At 41.8% G+C, this 23,385-nt stretch overlaps 1 protein-coding gene and 1 long non-coding RNA gene across 8 annotated transcripts in view; one reads left to right on the plus strand and one right to left on the minus strand.

Annotated features, from left to right (window-relative positions):
• LOC149871977 (uncharacterized) overlaps positions 1 to 1,278 on the minus strand; it is a 59,775-nt gene extending 58,497 nt beyond the window's left edge. The window contains exon 1 of the long non-coding RNA XR_016440340.1: positions 1,163 to 1,278. This is a non-coding gene — a long non-coding RNA (uncharacterized LOC149871977). The remainder of the gene's footprint in view (positions 1 to 1,162) is intronic.
• The window catches only part of NPAS3 (neuronal PAS domain protein 3), an 853,230-nt gene continuing 830,911 nt past the window's right edge, over positions 1,067 to 23,385 (plus strand). For 2 of the 7 annotated variants that reach the window (XM_090033584.1, XM_090033583.1), the window contains exon 1: positions 4,502 to 5,306. Coding sequence is in view for 5 of the 7 variants with exons in the window: in XM_090033583.1 (XP_089889709.1) it covers positions 5,257 to 5,306 (50 nt within the window). In the remaining 2 variants the exon portion in view is untranslated. Of the gene's footprint in view, positions 1,438 to 4,500; positions 5,307 to 23,385 lie in introns of those variants that run through there. The other 5 variants (XM_090033579.1, XM_090033581.1, XM_090033580.1 and 2 more) reach the window with 5 other exon arrangements.

A 23,385-nucleotide genomic window follows, 5' to 3' on the forward strand; every position in this document is an offset into this window, starting at 1 on the left:
CGCTCGCCTCTCCCGGCGTCAAGGGTTAATCAGGTGCAGCTCCGCGCCGGGGGCCGGCGATTGGCTGCGAGGCCCGCGGCCCCGGCCTGCAGCGCCGCTGCTTAACGCGAGGGGAGTCAATCAGCGGCGCGGCGGAGCAAGTTGTTGCTCCCTCATTGACTCGCGGTCCCCGCGGGGAGGGAGGCGGGGGCGAGACGGCGCGGGCGGCTCGCCAGTGGCGGGGTGAGCCCGTGCGGCTGGGACGAGGGGCACATGAATCCCCTCTCCCCGGCCGGGCGGTGGGTTGCCCCCGCTCCTCTCAGCGCTGCACAAAAGACCGGTACAGCTGCAGCTGCCTCCCCGCAGAGGGAGAGCGCAGCCCAGGCACCTTCGCGGCCGCCGCCAGTACTGCTCCTTCCCGCTCCACGTTGGGGGGGTCTTTTTTTCTTTTGCCTCAGCTCAGTGGTAGAATTGATGTGTGGCAGGACTCCGTGCCCCCCTCCCGCACCGCACCGCACAAGTTTAACTAGCAATAACATCGCTGCACACTAGGAGGGGAGGAGAGCCGGCTCCCCGGAATAGGGAACAAACTCTGCCTGGGCACAAAAGCGGCGCATTTCCTCGCTGTCCTCTACAGAAAGAAAGAGAGAAAAAAAGGGGGGGGGGAGCAAAAGCAAGTTCCCAAGAACAAGAAGTCGGGAGGCAGCAGCCCTCCGCTCTTCCTTCTCCCTCCAGGACTTGGGAGCAAGGGCTGTACCCATCCCCGGCCCGGCCCTCCCTGCCCGCACACTTGGCTCTGGCCCAGGCTGTGGTCAGCAGCGTGTATTATTACTTCATTGAGACGGAGAAATCCTCTAAGACTTGCATTTTGGGTGGAGGTTGGGGGGTGGGGGGGAGGGAGAGAGAGAGGGAGGAGGGAAAAAAGGCAACATTTGCTGCTCATCATTTTCCCTGCACCGCTAAAGTAATTGCGCCCCCCTCTCTCCTCTCTGTCCCTCCTCAGCTCGGATTTTCTGTGCCGTCTCCAGCTCCAGTGGTGTTAGCTCTACCTCCCCCCCCCATCCTCACACGCTGCATGTTTGCAAACCGGTAAAATATCTCCCCCCTTTACCCCCAGTCCCCCCCGCAAACTCCTCTCCATCTCAGCCCAGCAGCTCAGATCAAAGCGCCTTCCCGCACTCACAGTGGCCGCCGCTCACTAATGGGATTGCAGTGTGCCTGGCTCTGCTGCTGCAGCCGCCGGAGGGAGAGTAGCTGCTGCACCTCTTCGCCGAGACTCGCCGGGTGCTGAGCCGCGGGGATGATCAGGATCTTCCCGGATTTCAGCGTGCAGGTGACTGCGGCGGCGGCCGGCGGGGCGGCCGGGGGGGTGCCGGCCGGGCCAGGCATGGGGAGAGCCAGCACCGCAGCCAACGGCAACCCGCAAAACGTCCAGGGCATCACTTCCTACCAACAACGGTGAGTGCAAGGCGAAAAGGAAGGGGGGGGGGGCGTGAGGCGCTCCCTCACTTGCTTTTTTTTTTTCCTTTGTGCTTTTGCGCGTTTCTTTATTATCATTCTTATTATTATTTTGCTGTTGGTTGCTTGGGGAAAAAAAAACCACCCCACCAAACAAAACCCAAGCTCTTTGCAAACGCACGGAGATGGGAAGCAAATCTCGTTGTGGCTAGGAGGAGGCGAAAAGCAACAATAGCAACAACAGCAAAGTGAAGGGGGAAAAAAAAGTGAGATCCCGGCAGCTTAGCTGGGCTGCTGCAAAGTTTGGGATCCCGTCCGCTCATCCTTTCTAAAGAGGAATTTCTCAATGTCAGTGCCTTGTGCAAATCCCACTGTGTGGCAGCCAGGGGGGCGATTGATCACGGTATGTTGATTGATAATTTGTTTTCAACAGGGAGAGAGAGAGAGAGAGACCATTTTCACTTGGGGTTGCACACTTGCGGTTGCACATTGTCGTGTAACAGAATGATCATGTCACCTGTTACTACAGGGACATATAGCATGAACCCCTGAGTGCAACTCAGCACTGGTACTTATTCATCCTAAATGCATTCTGATGCAAATGCACCAGACTTGCAGACAGCGCCCTTAGGAAGCAAACCTTCCAAAGTTGGGTTAGGCAATAAGTCATAATGAAGTTTACAGCCCTTCCCCATTCCCCCTAACAATTCATCGATACGTGCTGATACTAACATGACGTTTAACTACCTGACATTTCTTTGTCTTCCTAAGAGGAAAAAATCTGAAGTTTCTCGCTGTTATTCTTTCCTGTTGGAGAATTAAAACGCAAATGTATTCCTCCAAAAGTAATTGGCAAGGCACAACCCTAGACTGAAACCTGAAAAAGAAAAACATTTAAATTCTCTAAATAAAATTAAAATGGCATTGTCCCAATTCTCATGGCTTCCAGTATTGCAGTAAATTAAATGCTGGAGGAAAACAAAACAGTGGCGTGTAACCACAAATACCCAGCACCTCCAACTAAATGTGTATAAAATGACAGTGAAAATCTCAGGAAGACCTTACATTATGTTTCAAAGTTCACTGGTTCAGGACCTCTTCTTTGGCACACCCAGTATTTTAAACTGGGCGGATTCAGATAATCAATAGATCCTTGCCTGCTTTGTTGTTCCCCAACTTTGAGTTGCCTAATGCATAGGGCAAGTTTTGGAAAACACATGGTGTATTTTCCATTTTATGCCCAATGGCACTCATTTTCTGGAGGTGACATCTGAAGGATCTATTTCATGAAAAATTAGTAGAAAATTGTTCTTATTGAAATGATTCATGAGGCTACCTAGCCAAGGAACGCTTGAAATGAAATGTCTTGTTTTTTGCGCGCACACACACACACACACACACACACTCTTCATATAAAAAAAAACTGGAATGTGGCAAATATAAAGAATGGATTAAAGTTTATTTCCTGTTATGGTTTCTGTATGATTTTTGTCACTTATACAACAGTTAAATTACAATGGAAACTGAGGATAATTTTTAACTAGGAAGTACAGGCAGCAGTCACAATAGTTTAGTCTGTGAAGTGGGGAAGTCAGGGGTCAGAAATGTCAGATTGGCTTTCACACAAATAAAAGAAACCTCTGGAGAGTTTAAGTTAAACAGAACTATATGGACAAGGCAACATGCGAAATTTCAGAACTTCAGTGAGATTGCAACAGTTTGATTCCCTCAATCTGTACTCAGGAAGAAGTTATCAGGAAGGAACAGTACTTCTCTGACAAACTGCCCACTTCAGCAAACCAAATCTCGACTAGTAAATATATCTGCAAATACCCCAAATTAAGAGAATCAAGTTGAGCCTGGATGCCTTGTGTGCTTTCTGGTTTCAAGCAGAGAACACTTTTTGCATTCTCTCCACGTTAAGCAAAATGTTACAGACTCCCAGCTCTGGCTTTCAGCTGAACGCTGTTCTGTTTTACTTCTTTTCTAGAAATACCTAACAAGTGTAGCAAAACATTGGCACCTTTTCACACCCATTGCAAAAAACTGAGATGACCCCTGTTCCCGTTTTCTTTTTTGGAGGAAGGTTGAAAGGATCTGCCCAGTGCAAATGGCCTTCTGTGCTTTTGGACCCCCGGTTCCTTAATCTAGTGTGCAACTTCTGTTATAAATCACTGAAACACAAATAAGAGAAAAGTAAGGAACTTGGGCTGAGAGCCTGGTGTTTCCTCTGGAGCAAGGCAGAGCAGTGAGTGAGCCTAGGGGCTGAAGAAGGACTAATAAAGAGTTCAAGGAGAAGTGAGGTCCCAATCCTGAAAGCACACACGTGGCTGTGTGTCCTATGGAGAGTAGAAACGTGCGCAGGTGTCTTCCAGGATCGGGGCCTAGGTGAGCAGGCTGCTTTTCACGACATGATCAGAGAGAGAAACCATCTGCAGGGGCTTGGTCCCTGGGCTGCCCTGGCAGTCTGTGCCTGCCCCTCGGGACCTGGGCAGGTCAGTCTCGCTGCCTCCTAGAGGCAGAGATGCTGCAGGCTGATGTCTCGCCCGAGCCCTCTAGCCAAACTTTCTGGTGCTTTACTAACTTTTCCCCCATTGCAACTCACACTTGCAGCCATCCCATTCCCCTCTCCCGTAACTGAGTTTCAGACGAAGCGTCCTTCTGAGCTTCCGTGCTTCAGGGCCAGCCCCTGCTCGTGCTCCCAGGGAAGCCCCCTGGGTGCCCCCCGCGGGAGCAGGATCAGGCCCTTGAACAGCTGCACTCGGAGACGAGAGCAGGCGCAGCCACAGCGGTCTGCACGCCATTTGCAGGGAGGCATCTATCTCCGTTCAAATCTCTTTAACCCCGACCCTCCCGCTGGATGGCACCTCTCAGGCACCCACCTCCGGGGATTACCTCCAGCCAAACTGCGCGTGCAAACAAAGCGAGCCATCACGCTGTGCTGACACGACCAGGGTGCCATCTCTTAACCAGGGAGGCTCTGAAGCAGATGGGCTGCGTGGTCACATCCAGCGTGTGTGTGTCCCCCACCCCCCTTTACACGCAGCTTCCGCACAGAGGCCGGGAGCCGCACAGCCGTGACTGCAGGCGCCGCGCAGTGCCCGCGCACTAGACGCGCACCCGCACCCCGTCCGTGACAGGCCGCCCGGAGCAGCCGCGTGTGCCCCAGGCACGCCCGCACACACATGCGTCGGCCGGCTGCACGCCCCCGCGGCTGTGCGCGCCTCAGCCCCCCTCGTCTGCCGGCTCCGGTCCTCCCGAGAAGGAAAGTGTGCGAAACTGCAACTGAGCGGCGTTGTTGCGCCGGCAGCGGCGGCTCCGTCCCCTGCACAGGGAGCGAGCGCGGAGCTGGGGGAGCAGCTGGAAAATGCCCAGAAATACTTTCACAGCGGTCAAGCCCGGCGAGCCCTGACTCTCCCCTCCCTTCCCCTCCCCTCCCCCGGCCCGGCCCCGCCAGCCCCATGGCCTGGCCCCCGGCTTGATCCGGGCGCGTGTCACACCTGCCGGGCGGGTGATGCGAAGGGCCGGGCCGGGCGCCGCCGCCGCCGCCGCCGGGCGCTGGGCATGTGTGCGGGGCCCGGGCTCGCCCCGCGCCTCGGCTGGTGGACGGCGGCGGCGGCAGCGCTAGCCGGCGAGCCGCAGCAGGACCGCGCGGAGCAGCGAGCGGGAGCCCGCGATGCTTTGGCCTCACTACTTTTGCTTAGCCTGGCCGGGTGATCGGGGCCATTGCCGCCGCCGCCGCCGCCGCTAGACACACACCACACACCAACACCAGGCGGGGAAAAGTAAGGGAGAGAGGAAAAAAAAAAGCCCAGGAAGATGGCGCCCACCAAGCCAAGCTTTCAGCAGGATCCTTCCAGGCGAGAACGGTAACACTTTCTCTTTATTGAACCTGCAGCAGCAGCATCGCCGGGCTGTGCCGCCGCCGCCTCGGGGCCGCTTTGGCTTCCATGCTGGGGAAGGGGGGGAGGCTCCGCCGGCGCTGCCTGCAGGCACCCGCTCGCCCGGCCAGGTACCGGGAGTTTCTCCTATTGCATATTGTCTGCTGCCGCCGCACACGCACATACGCGCGCGCACACACACACACACACGTATACCCCCCCCCCCACACACACACACACTCGGCAGCAGCGAGTCTCCGAGCAGTTGCACGTCCCCGGCTCGCAGGAGCCAGTGCTTGGCAGGAGGGGGGAGGGCGGCGTGTGCGAGGTGATGGCGGCGGCGGGGGGAATCCCCGGGGCGGCCCCCGGCGGGGCTGCGGGCTCGGCGCGGCGCGGCGCGGGGGGTGGGGGCTCGGCGGAGGGAGGGGACGGCGAGGAGCTTGCACCAGGCCCGGAATGTCTCGCTGAGGGGCCGCCTCGGCTTGTGCAGTTCAAGTGCAGCTAGGCCAAAACTGGAGAGGAGCTGTTTTGCTCTTCGCAACAAGCTGCACAATCGCGCAAGTTTGTTCCGAGCTTTCCAACAATTGGGGAATATTGTGCCTGGATCCCCCCCTCCCCCCGCTCCTCCCTTTGCAGGCTGCTGGGGAGAAGTTCGTGGTGGTGGAAGCACATCAGGGTCTTCGGGGCAGCTGCGCTAGGGGCTTCATTCCGTCAGAAACCAAAGAGTTTATGTACAACGCATCTAGCTGCAAGGGCAGGGACTGATGTGATTCTTAGGATTCAGAGTGGTTCAGACTTTACCCCCTCACCCCCGACTTTTGCTCGTAATCCTCCCTCCTAGCCCCCATTCTTGAATGTGGACTAGTGTTTTTGGGGACATGAATCTACTGTGGCTGTCATGAATGGCCTGTAGCAGATTTGTCCTAGTAAAGTGACTCTTTTTAAAGAAGTGTTCTCAGGAAAACAGTTTACCAAGTTCATGTGATGTTACTTTGCCATTCTTACAAAAGTATTCAGAGATAGTGCCCAGGAGGAGAGCTGCCAGAGTTTCTGCTGTCTTCAGCATTGCTAGTGAGGGCGGGGGGGAGAGAATGCTGCTCCTGTTTAGTTCCAAAATGAAAATTGAACATTTAGACAACCTTAAAGTGCAGAGGGATTGGGACAGGTTAAGGACAGGTTGATCGGAGAAGTAGTTAAAGAAAAATAAGGTGTCATCAAGCAGACTTTGTTTCATGTCTGTCATTTTCAAACCTGTCTTTTAAATATTAGTGTGAGGACCCCCAGTAAGTTTTAAAAGAATGAAGTAGTGGCAGACTGTGTAGAGATATTTGTGTTTTTCATAATGGAGTAACTTACTGAGTATTGCAAAAGGTTGGGAAACTATACATTTTCTAGTCAACGGTGAAGTATTAATACAGTTGTGCCTGAGATTGTACTATTAACTGTTGCACTCTGACTGTGCAGTCAGTCAGAAATGTATATACGAGCTGAATTTGGCCATATGTGTAATGGGAAAACACCATGTTACTAGAAATCAGAGGTTTAACTTATGTTTCTGCTTCTCTGTACTTATAAACATTCAACATTTTCCTCCTGTGACCACGAAGGCATTTCTTCTATATTAATAGTGTCTTTAGCAGCCTGCTTTTTTATTCTGTAAAGTTCTTTGAGGTAAAAACAACAACATATAAATATCAATACCTTTTCCCTCTAACAGACAATTTTTTTCTGTCTTCTTTCTGAGCATGGTACTATATTAGTACTAAGTGTATTTGCCAGGACAGCTTCAGTAATCTCTCAGCAGAAGCATATTTGTGTGCCATTTTGGGAATTTCTCTGAGATAGGAATCTTGAAGATAGAATTAATTTCTAGGGGAAACTTCATAGCCTGTGCATGAGTGCTTTCTTTATCACCTGTCTCCATTTGGCATTCGGAGAAGGTAAATCAAAGTGCGCGATTTGTTATTCTGCTCCACTTGAGAGCTGAACTAAATAACACTTGGTCTGAAATTCTGATTGAAGTTGTAGGAGGATATACTGTATTTAATTTAATGCCCTTTAATAGCATCTTCTTGTTCAGCTCTGATGCTGTCATTTTAAAGGTTGGATCAGAGTGGTTTTTCTCTGTAGGGAGTGGGAGGAGTAATCATTTCTGGGGAAAAAGTAGTCCAAATTCCTGCAGCACTAATAGCCGCAAACTTGGCCTAGTGTCCAAACAGTTGTTTTGTGCCCTGAGGGTTCACTTTGTTATCACTGTTTACAATGTCTTGAACACTTGAAGTATAAATATTACTTGTGTAAGTTGATTCATGCTTGTACAAGAAATGATCTCTCAAACTATGCTGTTTAGAAAAAGTTTTTGAAAAAATATAATTGTGCTTCAGTAAATAGACATTAATGCTCATTCTCCTAAAACTTATTTACATCTCTAAATTTTTGCAAGCAGCTGTTTGTGTAAGCCTGCTTTACACCCATCCTCTGATGCACATATTCTAAGTGACTTGAACAAGAGGCACAAATCAAATGCTTTCTGAAGAGTTTTACAGTCTTTTTTTCTTAACTGTGTTTAAGCAGTAAGTGTGAAAATTAAGAACTGTATGAGTAAACATCATGTATATTGTTAGTTTATTATTCATTTCCACCATATTTAGCTGGATTATATTAACCTTACTTTAAATAAGTTAATTGTTATAACATGCCTTTCAAAGAGAATATTTTTATGCAACTTACCACCAGCATTATTTGAACATTTTACACTTTGATTTAAACATTTTACACTTTGATTTATGTGTTTGAATTTGATTTATGGGGAGGAAGAAAGAATTGAAAAGTTACACACTTTTACTAGTTTGATTTTTCTTTTGAACTCTGGTAGGTTGCAAATTATACAGTTACAATACCAGCCTAGGATTTTTCAATTGTGTGGATATATAACCAAGAAAATTAAATAGACAGAAGTGTCATGCATATGATATGCCAGCTCTGATTTGCAAAGCGTATCACAATATCACAGAGGTATTGGTTTAAAGTAAAGAAAAAAAATCCTTCATTTTTGTATTTCTTTCTAGAGTATGAGCTTAAACACAGCAGTGATAAATGATGATATGCATTGTCTAACACTTGCTTTTATATAAATAGCTCCAGAAGATTGCTTAAATGATAATCGAAAATATGAAATAGGGTGGCCTTCATATCACAAGGCCAAGGGTCTACAAATGGAAAAACTGAAATAATGAAATATTTCCAAGGCAACAGACTGTCAACAAGAACAGTAATGCATGGGCATATCATAGAGCTACCAGAGAGGATATTAGATCTTATAGCTCTAGAGCCAGTAGTTATAATGACCTTTATTAAATAGAGCCCTCCCACATTACAACAATCTTTCTGATTTCTGATTTATGGATTAGCAGTCATGCTACTATTCATAATTTGAAACATTCTCCCACCATATTTGAGTTGCTGCTTTTTTTTCTCAACTAGAATCATATATTATTTAAGGCTTACATGAGAGTATTGATCAACAAAAGTTATATTAGGTATTTTCTGTAACTAATGGGATTCTGAATAACAAGGCTTTGTCTGTAGCCCTGGTTCTGCTTTCTTTACAGCATAACTTTTTTCTTACCAGAGGCTATAGCCATTTAACTTGTTTTACACCAAATGAATGGTGCCGCATAATCATGCTACAAATACATATTAAATAATTACTGGGCTTCTTTTCAGGTCTAGTTTTGCAGTCATCATTAAAGTTATCATGTAAACATTAATAAATTACAGCACACCCCAAAATGTAGGCATTTTCAGGGGGGCATTAGGATATATCATGAACATCGGACCCTTTTCTTTTTGACCGCGCTTGAATTACAGGATGTACGTGAGTGGCAGTCTGAAAACTCAGTTTGACGTGAAACCTGGCATGGAAGTTGCCAAACCCCAGTGTGAGTTTTACTGCAAAAAATGATGTAAAACAGTTTTTGTAGAGTGACAACTGTGTTTTGTCACTTCATACAGATTTTATGACAGCTCTACCTAAAAAGTATCATTTTCAAAACATTTGGTTTCATCAACGTATTTATTTATATTAACAGTATCTTATTTATGGAGGGAGCACATTCAAAGGATGTTGATTGTTTGAAACTGAGCACATGGATTAACTCTAGCAATTGCAATTCATTTTTGGCTGGATCTTTATCTCACTGAAGTTAGGAGGGAGGCTGATCTTGGCTTAATGGGAGTAGTATGGAGCCCTTCTGCAAACTGTAGTTGAATTTTATCTTTTATCAATTAACTAAAGAGTTTTAGAGTTTAATGCAGTCATATCTGAGCCTGAAACCCCATCTCACCTGAGTAAAGCATGTATGTGAAATAAACCTATTGGAGTAAATTGCTGTTAACATCAATAAGATTGCTAGTAGGTGTGAGAGTTATTCACATGGAGTGAAGCTTCAGGATCAGACCTGTAGTTAATTTAGAGTTAATCAGGTGAAAATGTCCAACTTGCATTTTGAGGCTGACATATTTTTTAAACTAAAAAAGACATTACTCCCCCGCCCCCCAAAGCCCCATGCACCTAATCAAGAAAATTCTTTTTCAGTGTTTGATTTTTATTTACTTATCTTTATATCAGGTTTCTTTTGGGTTGTATTTTGATGGAGATCCATGACTGCCAAAGCTTTTTGGCATTTAGAAGAAATGTTTTGAAACAGAGTTAATAAATTATCCCATGTTTCATAATAGGCAGTATCTTTCTGGGTAATATGTACAAAGCTATCTTTATCATAAAAAGTTGTATTGGTGTGAAAAAGAAGGCTGGCTCTTTTTTTTAACAGAACTTTGCATAGGAAGAATAATTTGTTATAATGTTGCATTTGGTTGCATAAGATGAGAATAAAATGGTTCCTGGCATGTCATATATGACTAGAGCATTGTTCTGTGACTAGCTTGAGCAGTAGTTTCGCAATACACAAAGTCCCATTGAAATGAATAGGACTCTTGTACCATTGATATTGACAGGACTTTTGCAGTAAAAATATTTTTTAATATTATATGTTGTAGTGGTATGTTACATGGACAAATATCATCTAGTAAGAGAATGATTAGGTTTGCAACTGAATCTTGGAAGAAATGGTTTATATTTGGAGAACATAGTCCCATGATTTTTTAAATTTAATACCGTAGGCCTGAATTTGTTCTCATTAAGACAAAAGACAAAACTTTTCATGAACTTTGAGGGGGGCAGGATTATGTATGATTTTGTATCATTAAACACACAAAATCAGGAACATTTCCAACTAAAACAGAGTAGTCCTCATGGAGACAGTTATTTCAATCTGTTGTGCCTAGATGCTGAAATTTATGCAAATACTCATCACAAACTACATAGGCAAAACTCAGTCACATTGACAAGTAACCTTATGTAATGAACAAGAATTTCTAATGAACCACTGGACGAGTATAGGTTCAATCTATGATTTGAGGTTGCTCCCAGTTTGCTTTCTCAATGCTGCATTTCCTTATTTGTTGTACATTGAAATTATGTCCTTCAGGTATGTGCTGTCCTCCTTTCTGTTTTTAGAACATACATTTATGTCACACTATACCCAAGCAAGACTAAATAATACTGTTTAGCATTTTGGTATAGATTTCTCTTCTTTTTGGAAGAGATTTTTATCTGAAGTGCTAGAGAAGTACTTTGAAAGATGTACAGTCTAAACATTTTCATACCCATATTACAGATAGGGAAGCTAAGGTAGATAGTTTATGAGAACTGGCAAAGTCAGTGCTAAAAATTGGAATAAGAGTCCTAAGGAAGTACTACACTTCCACTGAAATAAGGCACTTCTCTGAAATGGCTCAGTATATTTTTAGATTTGTTATTTCTCAAAATTATTTGTAAACTTGATGCATAATAGAAGTTCAAATTTCTGTTAAATAATTTAAATGAAGATGTATTATGTTTACATATGCCTACAGTGCATACATATGATAGAGAGTTTGAATGGTATGCATGTATAATCTACAGTTAAATATGGTGGGCCCATATTTCTAAGGTATCTATGGAATTTAGGCATCTAATCCTTATTGAATTTCAGTAAAGATTTGTCCCTAATACTGTTGACTCTTTGCAAGTCCCTGACCGGGAATGTTGTCTGGATTAGGAATATAGAGTTGTGTTCATTAAAGGGAGTATGGATATAGTTTTTAAACCAAATTTTATAGACTAATGCTACCTTGGTATGGGCATTTTGAATTAAATTATGCAAGTGAGCATCTTGCTTATGATTTTGTAGGTCCTTTTATATATGCTGGAGGGGGTTGATTTCCTTGGTTTTTTTTCTGGTTTATATATTACATTTGAGAATTTGGTATGTTTGCGATTTCAAGCTCCATTTATATGAGTTAGGTGGTCAGAATTATCGTCTTTAGCTTGCAGTTCATTTAGCAAAGTTATTTGATAAATATTGGATGGACTAATTGTCTCCTCTTAGGAGACTAATGATATAGCAGGGAAAAACAACATGTAACATGTGTGGGTGGTACTCTTTATAGATCAGGTTTGAGGTCAGTTGAAAACAGCTGAGTGACCATCCAGACTCTGGGTTAAAAAAGGGACTTGTTGATGGTATTGTTTATACTTTAACCTCCAACTTGTAAGGAGTGGCTGATTATATTTGTCAGGCTGTTGTTCGATGTAGAATTGACGGATGTGTTTTACCTATGTATAAACTACTAGTCCCACAGACGAAGGGATCTGGAAAAATTTGCATTATTAAAAATAAAAAAGCCCTGTTTTTATTTTAAGGTAACAAATAAAAGGATTGCATCAAAAGAGAAAGAAATGTTTGGGGTTGTTAATTCTGATTTAAAATAAAACTTGTATTTCTTGTATAAATCAAAAGTACAGTAATTTTTCTCTATGGCTGAATGAGCTAGATAAATGGTACTCAAGCAGCAGTGTTTGAAGGATCCAAGTATTTTAGTAGAGTATCTTAATTAATTGGATGTTCACTTTAATAGTGAGGCTTCCTGTTTGTAGGCAGTGTTGGATAAGGAGAATGTATATTTGCTATGTAAATTATGTATATATGTTGAAGAGGACCAATTTTACTAGAGTTGTATTTTTGCTAAACAACTGTTTCATATGAAACAACAAAAATAAACTGAGTTGATGGAAAGTACATACCTAAAGTGAGAGCAACGGTAGAAAAAGATTTAACTGCTTGGATCTTAGCAACAGATATACTGTTCACTTTTATTACAATCATTCCGTTTATGTTGGGATTTTGAAACCAAGAAGCACTGGCTTTCCTCGTAATTTTATTTTATATTTTTTATAAGTTAACCTAAGGAGCTTTTCCACACAGTTATAATTTGGTAGCCCTTATTTCATGCCTTCCAACACCAGTTTATTCGAAGTCTAATTTTATGTTTTTGTGCAACTTCTTGAAGACCAGAGTATCAGTTAATATAATAGAGTAAATATTATAAATCCAAAATAAAAAGGGTGATTTGACATGCTGATTATCCATCTTTGGGGTCCTTTTTACAATACAGAATGTTCAGATTACAGGTAACCTCCCAGGAATTCTCTCTTTGCTTTTATACTTAATTGTTTTGTAATGTGACCAGAAAAAGTATTTTGAGTCCTGGTTGTGACTTCATTTTCACATATGAAGGTTTTCATGCATCACAGTGACTGTTCAGTGAAAAATAAGAAGAAAACAAAATCATTAGGAAAAGTTGCTTATTAGTGGCAGAAATATGTTTCATTTCCCAAGCAAAATGAAGCATCTGTTTGATGCTAATTTTAGAGAAAACTTAAAAATATTCTACAGTTGTGTATACCTATGAACTCTGTGGTGTTTACATACAGAGTATTGTAGACATATGCACATACACATTATTTGCTTGAAATGAAATAATGCTGTATAGTTGTCTTCCACAGGCTGTAAATGTCTTACTTTAGATAAAGTTTAAATTTAACACATGCACAGGAATGGTGCTTTTTTTTTTTTTTTTTTTTACTAACGCTGTGAGGGAAAAGTAGGCTCATCATTTTTTGCACATTTTTATTGTTCTGTGTAAATGTAATTTGTTAATCCTGTGAAATTTGTCATAGATAAATTTGCTTGGATTATCTTGTCACCACCGTATCTGCATTCTTTTGTTCATTGCTTATTCATAATTTAACAGTCTGGCAGTGAGCCTTTTTGGGATGCTCACAAAAGATATATGACCTCTACCAGCTGCTACTATAACCTGCAGAATGCACAGCAAGACATTAGAAACGTGAGGATTCCTCTACTGATTAAAGTGCTCTTCATTTAAACAGTCTGTTCATAAGAATCTCAGGAATCTTTGTGAATAGCAGTTTTTATTTTTTTTTCTTTCCTCACAAAATTAGTTCTAACGGTGTTTTCCCAAAGTAGACAAAACTAATATGGAATGTTAATCTGGTAGTATTTTATTTTCTAGTTGCACTAATGGAAATGAAATTTTTCATTAGTGTTATGTATATATGCATACAGCTATATATTTACTGTAATTTGGCAGTATGAAAAAATAGTGCCTTTTCTGATCATTCAAATCTAAATCTTCCTACTAAGATTTTTGTCATGCATTGTTATCAGGTTCTGGTTTCAGAGGGGCTGGGTGATTTAAACCTGCTTTAGCCCAAACACCTTACAGACTGTACTCTGTAAACACTCGATATAATACAGTACACAGAAGACATTAAATAGAATGTTACTTGAAGTGTAGCAACGTTTTACATTGTCATTATTCTCCTGACTCAGTTTAGCATATACATTTCCAGCCCTCCCTGCTCCTTTTTTTTTGGTAACCTTTTTTCCCCCTTATCTGCAGATCAGCTTGTGAGTAATGGCTAGTTTTTACCTCCCCTTTGTGCTGGCACGTGATTATAGTTCAAAATAATTCATTGCTAATCCATGCAGTATTGGTTCATCTCCATCACTGTTTTGTGATTAGAGCCTCAGGCCTGCAGGAACATCCTGCTATATAGTTTTCTGTTCTGATTTCCTTTGCCTGCTACCCTTATTTTAAATAGTTATGTAGTTATTGCACTCTCACTTTATATTTCTTGAAATATAATGATTTTACGAGATTAATATTTATTTGAGACCTTTGTTTTAAGGAATTGTGAAAAACATTTCTGTGTTGCTTTCAAGGTGTCTTTTTATGTGGGTTTATAGGTCTTGGTTCACCTCATCTGATGTTATAAACCTGTGGCTTTTTAGTCCTTCATTTCTTCTTAGAGGTCTGTGTTCATATTTACGTAGTAAGGTGAATCAGAGTGTCCAGTGTCTTGAAAGGAAACACTATGTCTTTATGAAGCAAATCATAGTAATGATTACCTTGAAATCTCTTACAAAGTATTTTAATCGGTGCTACTAGTGAAAAATAAAGTCGTTTGAGGAACTTCTGTGATCTCTAGGGCCTGATCCTGTTATAATATCTTCTGTTGAAGCCAGTAATTGTTGTAGATTGGTTTTATATGCTAAAATAAGAAATACATTGATCAGCTTTGAATTTAACATTTCTAGATTATGAAGCAAAGCCATCATTTCATTTCACATCAAATAATACCAATTTTATAAGAAGGTCATCTAAAAGATTTTTAAAGACTTTGTTTCAGCATTGAGTAGTCCTGTGTTCCTTTTAATAATTACTTTCATCTCATTGTAGCCCTGTGTTTGAAAGTGTAGGTCAATAAGGATGATCGCATTCAGAATTTCATGATCTGTGTAGTGGAACAAATTGAAAGCAAAGCCTGTATCAATCACTGTGAAGGGAGGGTTAATTGTTACTGCTTCTCAAGCCTCTGGACAGATAAACCAGTAATGAAATACTTATTGCTCTGATATGTGAATGGTAAAGGATGAAACAATGGAAACAGAAGCAGTCTTCAAAGATAACAAAAAAAAAAGCAAAGAAAAAGGAATAATCTGGACTAAAGTAAGATACTGTATATGCTCTACATTAACATTTTAAAAGTAATATTGTTTTCATCTAATACAGCCTTCAAGTAATGATTTAAGACAGCAGTAAGTGTTAGGTTTCTAAAGCCAAAACAAAACGTGAATTTGAAAGCTCTTTTTATGCAAACAATTTAAAATGTTTTACATAAAGTCTGGACCCTAGGTAAAAGTAATGTTTCTGTGTATGTACGATTTTTATTCTTTTGCTTTGTTTTCCGTTTAAGTGCTTTTCTTTTGCTTTGTAATTTAATTCTTTTTTTATTTTCAAAGTACAGCTGCATTTACTAAATGTAGTATGTTTTGTTACTGTGTGAAGGCATTTTAGAGCTTTTTGTCTACAACCAACCAGGATACTAAAGGAGTGTTTAAAGATAGAAACAGCAAAGTAAAAATGAGTGCAGCAAACAAATTATGGTACTATAGTAAATATTTAACTATTTCTAGAATGTGAACTTAACATTTAAACATCTGTTAGTTACTTATATGTTGAAATATATGCAAAAATATTTAGCCAAATTGAAGTCTTAGGCCCATGACAATCATCTCAACACAGTGGGTAGTTCTGAAAATTAATGAGAATGATAATACTGTAAAGACTGTTCCAGAGTTTGCCCAAATTCATTATCTAAGACTCTTGTTAAGAACATCTCAAAGAATTTTAACCAGGAAAATATATTAATGGTTCAAAAGCATTTTTCAAAACGGTGATTTATAAAAGTATAATGGAATTATATATGCAAGAGCTATAGTTAGAAGTACAGATAACACGAGTATGACTTTATGAGGAAATATTTTTTTAATGGCTAAAGTACTTGGATTTGATTTCATACACAGGTGTTGAGCTTTCTTTATTATTTTATATATTGGAGTAGAAGGAATGAAAACGTGAAGGCTACTTGCAAAATATATACCGTATGTATTCAAATACAAGACAGGTTTTTTCCCCCCAATTGGCATGGGGAAAAAATGCTCCTTGTCTTACAATCACATACAAGGAAATCTTATTAAATACATTGTCTGTCATTAAACTGCTGCTACATGCAGCATGTTCTCAGCAATGGAAACCAACCATGAAGTTGATTAAATGCAGCCAACATTGGGCATGACTGTAGAACACATGGCCCACATTGGGCAAACATAGGCTAGTGGAGCCCATCTGAATAAGCCATGTGGTAGTGCCCATTAAACACAGTCCCATTCACAGCTGACTTGTTTTCCAAGTCATGGTGAGCCACTGAATTGCATATATTTGTACTTCCTCTTTACTCCCACAGCTGAGCTGCACTTTTTTCCTTTTCCAATTATTCCTTTTTTTCCACTAGCCTTAAACGTCTGCCATATATCTCAGTGGGGCCCCAAACACCCCAGTTCACCCCAGATCCTTTTGTTTCCCCCCACCTCTTGGCCTGGCAAATATGATTGGTGTGGGCCTGCCCTCCATGAGGTGAAGTTGGACCAGGTTCCTCTGTATTTCAGCTGCATATAATTTTTTAGAGCATCCCAGGACAGGTTCCAGTCATAAGTGGTGGCTAATTAGTACATGGATCCTTTGTCAGGGGTATCCTGGAGTATGCACACATAATGAACAGTGCTGAGCTATGGGATCATCATGACTTGAAATGCTGTTGATTCTGGTGGGGCCCAGCCTAATGAACTGTGTGGTAAATTGCAAGCCTTTGGCTTTGGACTAGTATCATGCATAGCTTATACTACATGTAAGTGCCAAAGTGTTGTTCAGATGTGTGTTTATGAAGCATCTGTGCTAAAACTGGTGCTAGAAGCAGTTTTAAGTAAAGATAACATGCATCAGTTCTGGATGAACTAAGTGCGTGGGTACTATATTCAAATTGCTATAGCCATGTTAAATTTCTAAGTTATTGTTTTCAAATTTACTCTTCACTTCCATGTATTCAGGGAGGGCAGAGTCTAGCAGCAAGGAGAGGGGGAAGGAGAGGGGGGCTGCTAAGGGAAAAAGTTGGGAAGAAACAGATTACAAAGGGGAACCTGACCCACCAGATTCATTTTCCTTGCTGTAGCAATGGAAAGGGGGGACAAATTCAAGGCAGACCACCAATAATTAGATTCCATGCCTGGAAAATTATAACAAATGTATACATTCTCCATATACAGACTCTAATTTTGGGGGGAGTTGTCTTATAATTTTGATAGTCTTCTATTAAAGTTAATATAGTATTTCTGACTCCTTAGCAACTTAATGAGGCCTACAACTATTACAAGGTAAATAAAGCTATGAATTAATAGTTTGGGTACACTGTAAACATCTTCTAGATGTTCAAAAAACACTTTTAGGAGTAAGGTGATATGAGACATCTTTACATTTTTCTTCAGCATGTTAAGAATTTCCCGTTGCTTTTTCCTGACGGGATTGACGCAGCTGTGTATCATATGGAATGAAAGAGGAACTAAATGCCTTACTTTGGTTTATGTAAGTTTTTCATTTGGGAAAACTGATGTGTTCATTTTGACCCATTTTCAAAATACATCAGTCATATTATAATGATGTGCTCCAGATTCTCTCAGTAAGAGCTAGTGATGGTTAGAGTATCCATTTTTAAGTGGCAAAGGTTGTATAAAAATATTCCAAATGTATTAGTTAAAGGTTCTGTCTTCCGCATGCTATAAAATATAGTTTCCTTAAAAATGAACAGCCATTGTATGGTGCATACAGTGTTCCCATTTGCATTTTGGTAAATCTTCACATCATGATAGTAACTGTATATATGTGAAAAAAAATTTGTCAGTCAACACATTTGCAGAATTAAATTATTAGTGAAGTTGTAATTTCTAGTTGGAAAATCAAAATAATTATGTAATTTATAAAATCACTTTGGGTTCTGTTCTGTCACTGCCCCGTAAGTTTTACTGGGAAATAGGAATGCAAAATATAAATGGGAGGGAATCCAAATTTTTGCCTATTTAAGTGGAATTAAATTTTGGATCTAGATTGTCCTTTCCCATGAATACGTGCATTACATGGAATGCAGGGAGCTAGGCAATTCTGAAAACTTCATTTAGTGGCATATTCAAATATTTTCCTTTTCAGATGAAAGTGTTTTCTCTAGTGTTAAGGAATGTGGCCATCTAACCCAGATGATGTTGGGAAGTTGTAGGGAAACCTTCTGTAGGGAAACTAGGTGCAAATCTACCCTGCTTTCTGTCATGGCTCTAGCAAGAGTCAATAGCTGATTTCCCTCCCATATGTGCCAGAGCGGCTGCTCAGGGGTTCGAGTGAGAATTAATGCGCTTTAATCAGCATTAGCTGCTGATCAGACGGCTATTTGTTTCCATCGGCTGTGCAGTGGTGAGTGAAGAACCACACAGTCAATTAATACGCAAAGAGCCTGAGAAGGCTGAATATGGGGGAGGGCTGCTATATAAGATGCTATGTTACTGCATTGTCAGAACAGTGCCACTCTACAATAGAAATGTAAATTGAGTTGCAGGGAGTGCCAGGAAAAGGTAATGTGGTCAGGTTAAAGAAAAAAAAAAGCTGAAGCAAATACTCTATTGCAGTGTGATACCAACCAGTGCAGTGTTGTATAACTTCTGACAAGACATACTGCACAAGTTAATGATGGCCAAGACAGCACTAATGCAAAACAGCTGTGAACCTTGGTCCTCATCCTCCTTGATCTGTTAGTTGATTTGATGCCATCAACCAGGCTCTTCTTGAAATATTGTTTACTGTTGACTTCTGTACATAGTTTCTCCTCCCAGTTCTCTGACTTCACTAATTGCTCCTTCATCATGTTTTCTCCCTCTACACCTGTTCCCTGGGTAGCTTCACCCACCAAGACAGATTCAGCCCTCATCTCTGTGCAGACACCTATCTTTCAGACAAAACTAAAATCTTGGCTTACACCTCTGAGATCTGCTCACTCACAAATTTCTGTCAGCTCAAGCTCAGCATGGCTGAATCAGAGCACTTATTCTTCCCCTTGCCCCACAAGCCCTCCTAGCAGTCTGCTATCTTGATCACCATGGACAATACCATCATCTTGTCTATCACTCAGATCTGCAACTTGCATATACACTTTGACCCAGGCTTTTCTTTAGCTCCTCATTTCTGGCTGTGTCTAGATCTTGTATCTTGAAGATGTTAACTTTTCCTATTCACCCACACAGCTAAAACTCTTGTTTGTATTCTCATTATCAGGCTCTCGGTTTTCTTTAATAAAAAATCACAACTTTTCTTATTAAAACCCCAAAATCTGTGATTAAAATGAAAGGCCACTATACACATACGTATCAGTTGTAAATATGTCAATAAAACATTGTGTTCAGTTTTAAAGCAATTTGGAAGCCTACTAGTGCCTCAGTCGCTATAATAAAATAAATTCTAAATACTAATGTATTTTGGCATTTGATTTTGGGCTTTTCATGATTGAAAATCAGAGCTCCTGTTGAGACCACTCTGTACACCCCAGGGAATTATGCGCAGAAATACTCAAAATTATGCAGAATAAATTACTTTAATTTTTTTATTTTTTTGCAAATCAAACTAAATATAACATTGTTTGAACCTTCTTTAGAAATATATGCAGGTACTTTGTATGGCGGGGGGGTTGGTGTGGGGGGATTTGTGAAGGTTTGGGGTTTGTGGGGGTTTGTAAAGAAGAGTGTCGGGGTGGGGGGGGTGGGCAGGTGTTGGGTTTGTGGTGCACAGCCACCACCACCAGCGGCTCAGCAGGCTGTTGGGGCGCTCATGGCCACAGCAGACAGAGCCCTTGGTGGTGTGTGCCTCTGGCTGAGTCTCAAGGGATACACATGCTGGCATGGAGCCAGACAGGCCTGTTGGTGTGTGCCTTCACACCAAACTGGGCTGGCTTCATGCAGATCATGGCGCTGCAGGCAGGAGCCATGTCCCATTGGGCTGGCCAGGCTCCATCCCTCCCTGGGTGGCTTTCTGCTGGAGTGCTGGAAGCCCCATGTAGAGGCACAGAGCTGGCCGGCCTGGTCTGATGGTGCACGTACTGGGAGCCGCATGCCATTGGGCCAGGCGGGCTCTGTGCCTCCACATGGGGCTTCCATTACTCCAACAGGAAGCCACACATGGAGGCAAGCAGGAGCCTGCCCAGCCCAACGCTGCATGATTCCGTGCCTCCAGCTGCGGCTTCCCACCTGGTCTGATGGCGCATGGCTCCCAGTTCATGCACCACTGGGCCAGCCCTCCATGTGGGTCTTCCTGCGGATACCTCCACACTCCTTCAGCCCTGACCACACAACCTCACCTGCCCCACTGGCTCTTCCCAAAGCCTCCAACCTCCCCAGCCCTGGCAGTTGCCCGCATCTGTCCTACAGGGCCCCCCTGCCCCTTCCAGCCTTGCTGGAGGGGGCCCCCAGCTGGCCCTCTGCCCCCTGCAAGCCCCACTTACCTCAAAGGCTCCAGGAGGGGAAGTGAGCCTGAGCCAAGCCCTGGCTAACTCAGTCTTAGGCTCTGCCCCTTTCCCCTCTTCCTCCCCCTCAGGACAGGGCTTAGGGTTTGCTGCCTCTTTTGCAAGAAGTTCTTGCAGGCTGCAACTCTGCCAGCCTGCAGAGAGCTCTTTACAAAGCTAGAAAATCTACAGGATCTTTGTTAAAACAAAAAATTGAGGTTTTTTAATCCGTTAAAAGAGAAAATACATGTTTTTCCCCTGTTTTTCAGTGGGAAACTGAAAACCTGGATCCCTGCTTATCATCTTACATTTTGTTTATAACAGCATCCTCTTCTCTGGTCTTGACAAAACAAGGTCTTGATCTACTTGCATCCATTCACAATGCTGCTACAAGGTTCATTTCCCCAGCATGCCACTTTAATTCAGTGTTACCCCTATTTTTGTATCTGTCCACTATCTTCTTTTCTGTTGCATCAGACATAAGCTTTCTTATCTTTGCTTTTAAGGCCCTTTACAACCTAGCCCCATACTACTTTTCATCTCTCATCTATGCAAATGCTGTACCCCCCTCCAATTGCTCTGGAATGACAGCCACATTTATACAAGTACTTTATCTCACATGCTTTCTCTTGTACTGTTTCTCATGCTTGGGAGGAGCTCCCCTTGAACATCTGTTAGTCTGACAGATTCCGACCCATTTAAAAACTCTTTATCCATTGCTCTGACACCTCCAAAAATGTGGCCCAGTTAGGCTGCCAGTGGCATGATGACACTTCCCATCATACTGACCATGATTATATTGTTGTTTCGTTGTATTACCCTGTTGCCTTTTTCTTTTTTCATTTTTGTTGTTTGCGGGGGGGGGGGTGTCTCATACTTAGGTTGTAACATTTTGGAGATGGTGGACCATATTCTTGTTTTCCATTTGAACAATTCTAGGAACCTAGGCGGTATGGTAATATAAATTAAAATTAGTTGACTAGTAAATATTTTTGACTGTTCAAGACATGTACATGAACCATTGACCCTTATTTTTCATTGTGTTTGGTTGGAAGGAGTTGTCTATAAATTAATTTAGGATGTTGTCTTCACCTCAGTAGTTCTTCAAGTTGGACCATGCCCTTCAGGAACTCCTTTTGCAGATGATCAAGAAAAATGGCCTCAGCTTGGTAGTTTTTGTATCCCTTGTGTTGCTTGACTTGGTGTTTGCATTTGGATCTGAGAAGATAGTTTGGTTACAGTGCTTTCTGCTATATCTTTTGCCATGTGTTGAGTCTGCCTTTGACACAACCACAGATGAGCAAAGTTGTACTTTATTTTTATTTATCACTTTTAATACAGTAGTGCCCAAAGGGCCCCATTCAAGATTGGGGATCCATGTGCTACGTAGAATACAAACAAGTAGAAAATCAGTCCTTGTCTAAAGGAGCTAATTAATATTAAACGTCTGTTGTTTTTTCTTAATTGTCCACAAACTTATGTAGTGACATATTGATTACGTTAATTTCAAATTCATATTTAGTGATTTTCATTTTTTCCATCAAACAAGGTACATTTAATAGACAGCTTTAATTTAACAAAGGTATACTATTTCAATATTGCTTGTCTTTGTGAAACTTCATTGACAAACAGTTTACTTAAAATGGCTTTCAACCTTGCAATGAAAAGAGTAACACATATTAGGTTGTAAACTGCAATACAATACATTTGGCAGCTTACCATAATAGCAAATAAAGGAATATTGCTGCAGATAAATATATTTATTTCAGGAAATCTACAAAATCAGCAGCAGAATTCTGGGAAGATCTTGCAACTAGAGGCAACACACTGTAGAAAGGCATTAACAGTATGAAGTTTGATTGATAGACAAGAGCTTCAGGCACTAATTTCTGAAACGTTTATGTCCTCTACATTTATAGTAGAGGAATTTTCCATTATAAGTTCAATTGAACTGAAAAAAATATTTCAATTTCAGATTTACAGTTCTTCAATACATGGCAGTTTTTAGCCTTAGTCATAAATGCAATTGTTGAACTTGATTTTAAAAAAGAAAGTTTATAAGAAATATTTTTATTTGTTCACAAGTCAAGAAAATTGCTGGTTTGAACCAATATATGGTCAACACAATTTTCAGTAAAAAGAGAAAAAAAACCTGATGGTGTGCTTTTTAATACATTTTGGCATGCGTTTAGAAGGAAGCATGAGTAGTCCCTAAATATAGATGTATCGTCTGGAAAAAATTATTGTAACAGTAATCCTCAAATTATCCCTGTATGTGCCACTTAGTATGAATGATGTAATACCGGATCACTTCTTATGAGTGTGAAGCTTCCATTAATTTTACAGTTATGTTAGCATGTGTGCAAATGGGACATATCAGACTAACTAGAACATATCAGACTGACAATGACCTTGCCAGATACAGATGTGTTGACCAAGTTTTGATCTGTAAATTCAATGTAAATCTGCATACAGTGTATTATTCCAAATTTATTTGGGTGTGAATAAGGGTAGTACTTGATTCCCAAAATTTCTGTAGCTTGGGAGATCACTTTTCATGGTGGGTTGTTTGTGGAAGGCTACAGATATGCGAAGCATTTTTTTGTAAGGAACAGCAGTTGGGTATAGTATACTACCCCTTTTCAATAGAGGCACTCATTCCTGATCTGA

The sequence above is a fragment of the Crocodylus siamensis genome, chromosome 2, assembly GCF_052110815.1.
Source record: "Crocodylus siamensis isolate JL-2025a chromosome 2, ASM5211081v1, whole genome shotgun sequence".
In the NCBI taxonomy this organism is placed as follows: Eukaryota; Metazoa; Chordata; order Crocodylia; family Crocodylidae; genus Crocodylus; species Crocodylus siamensis.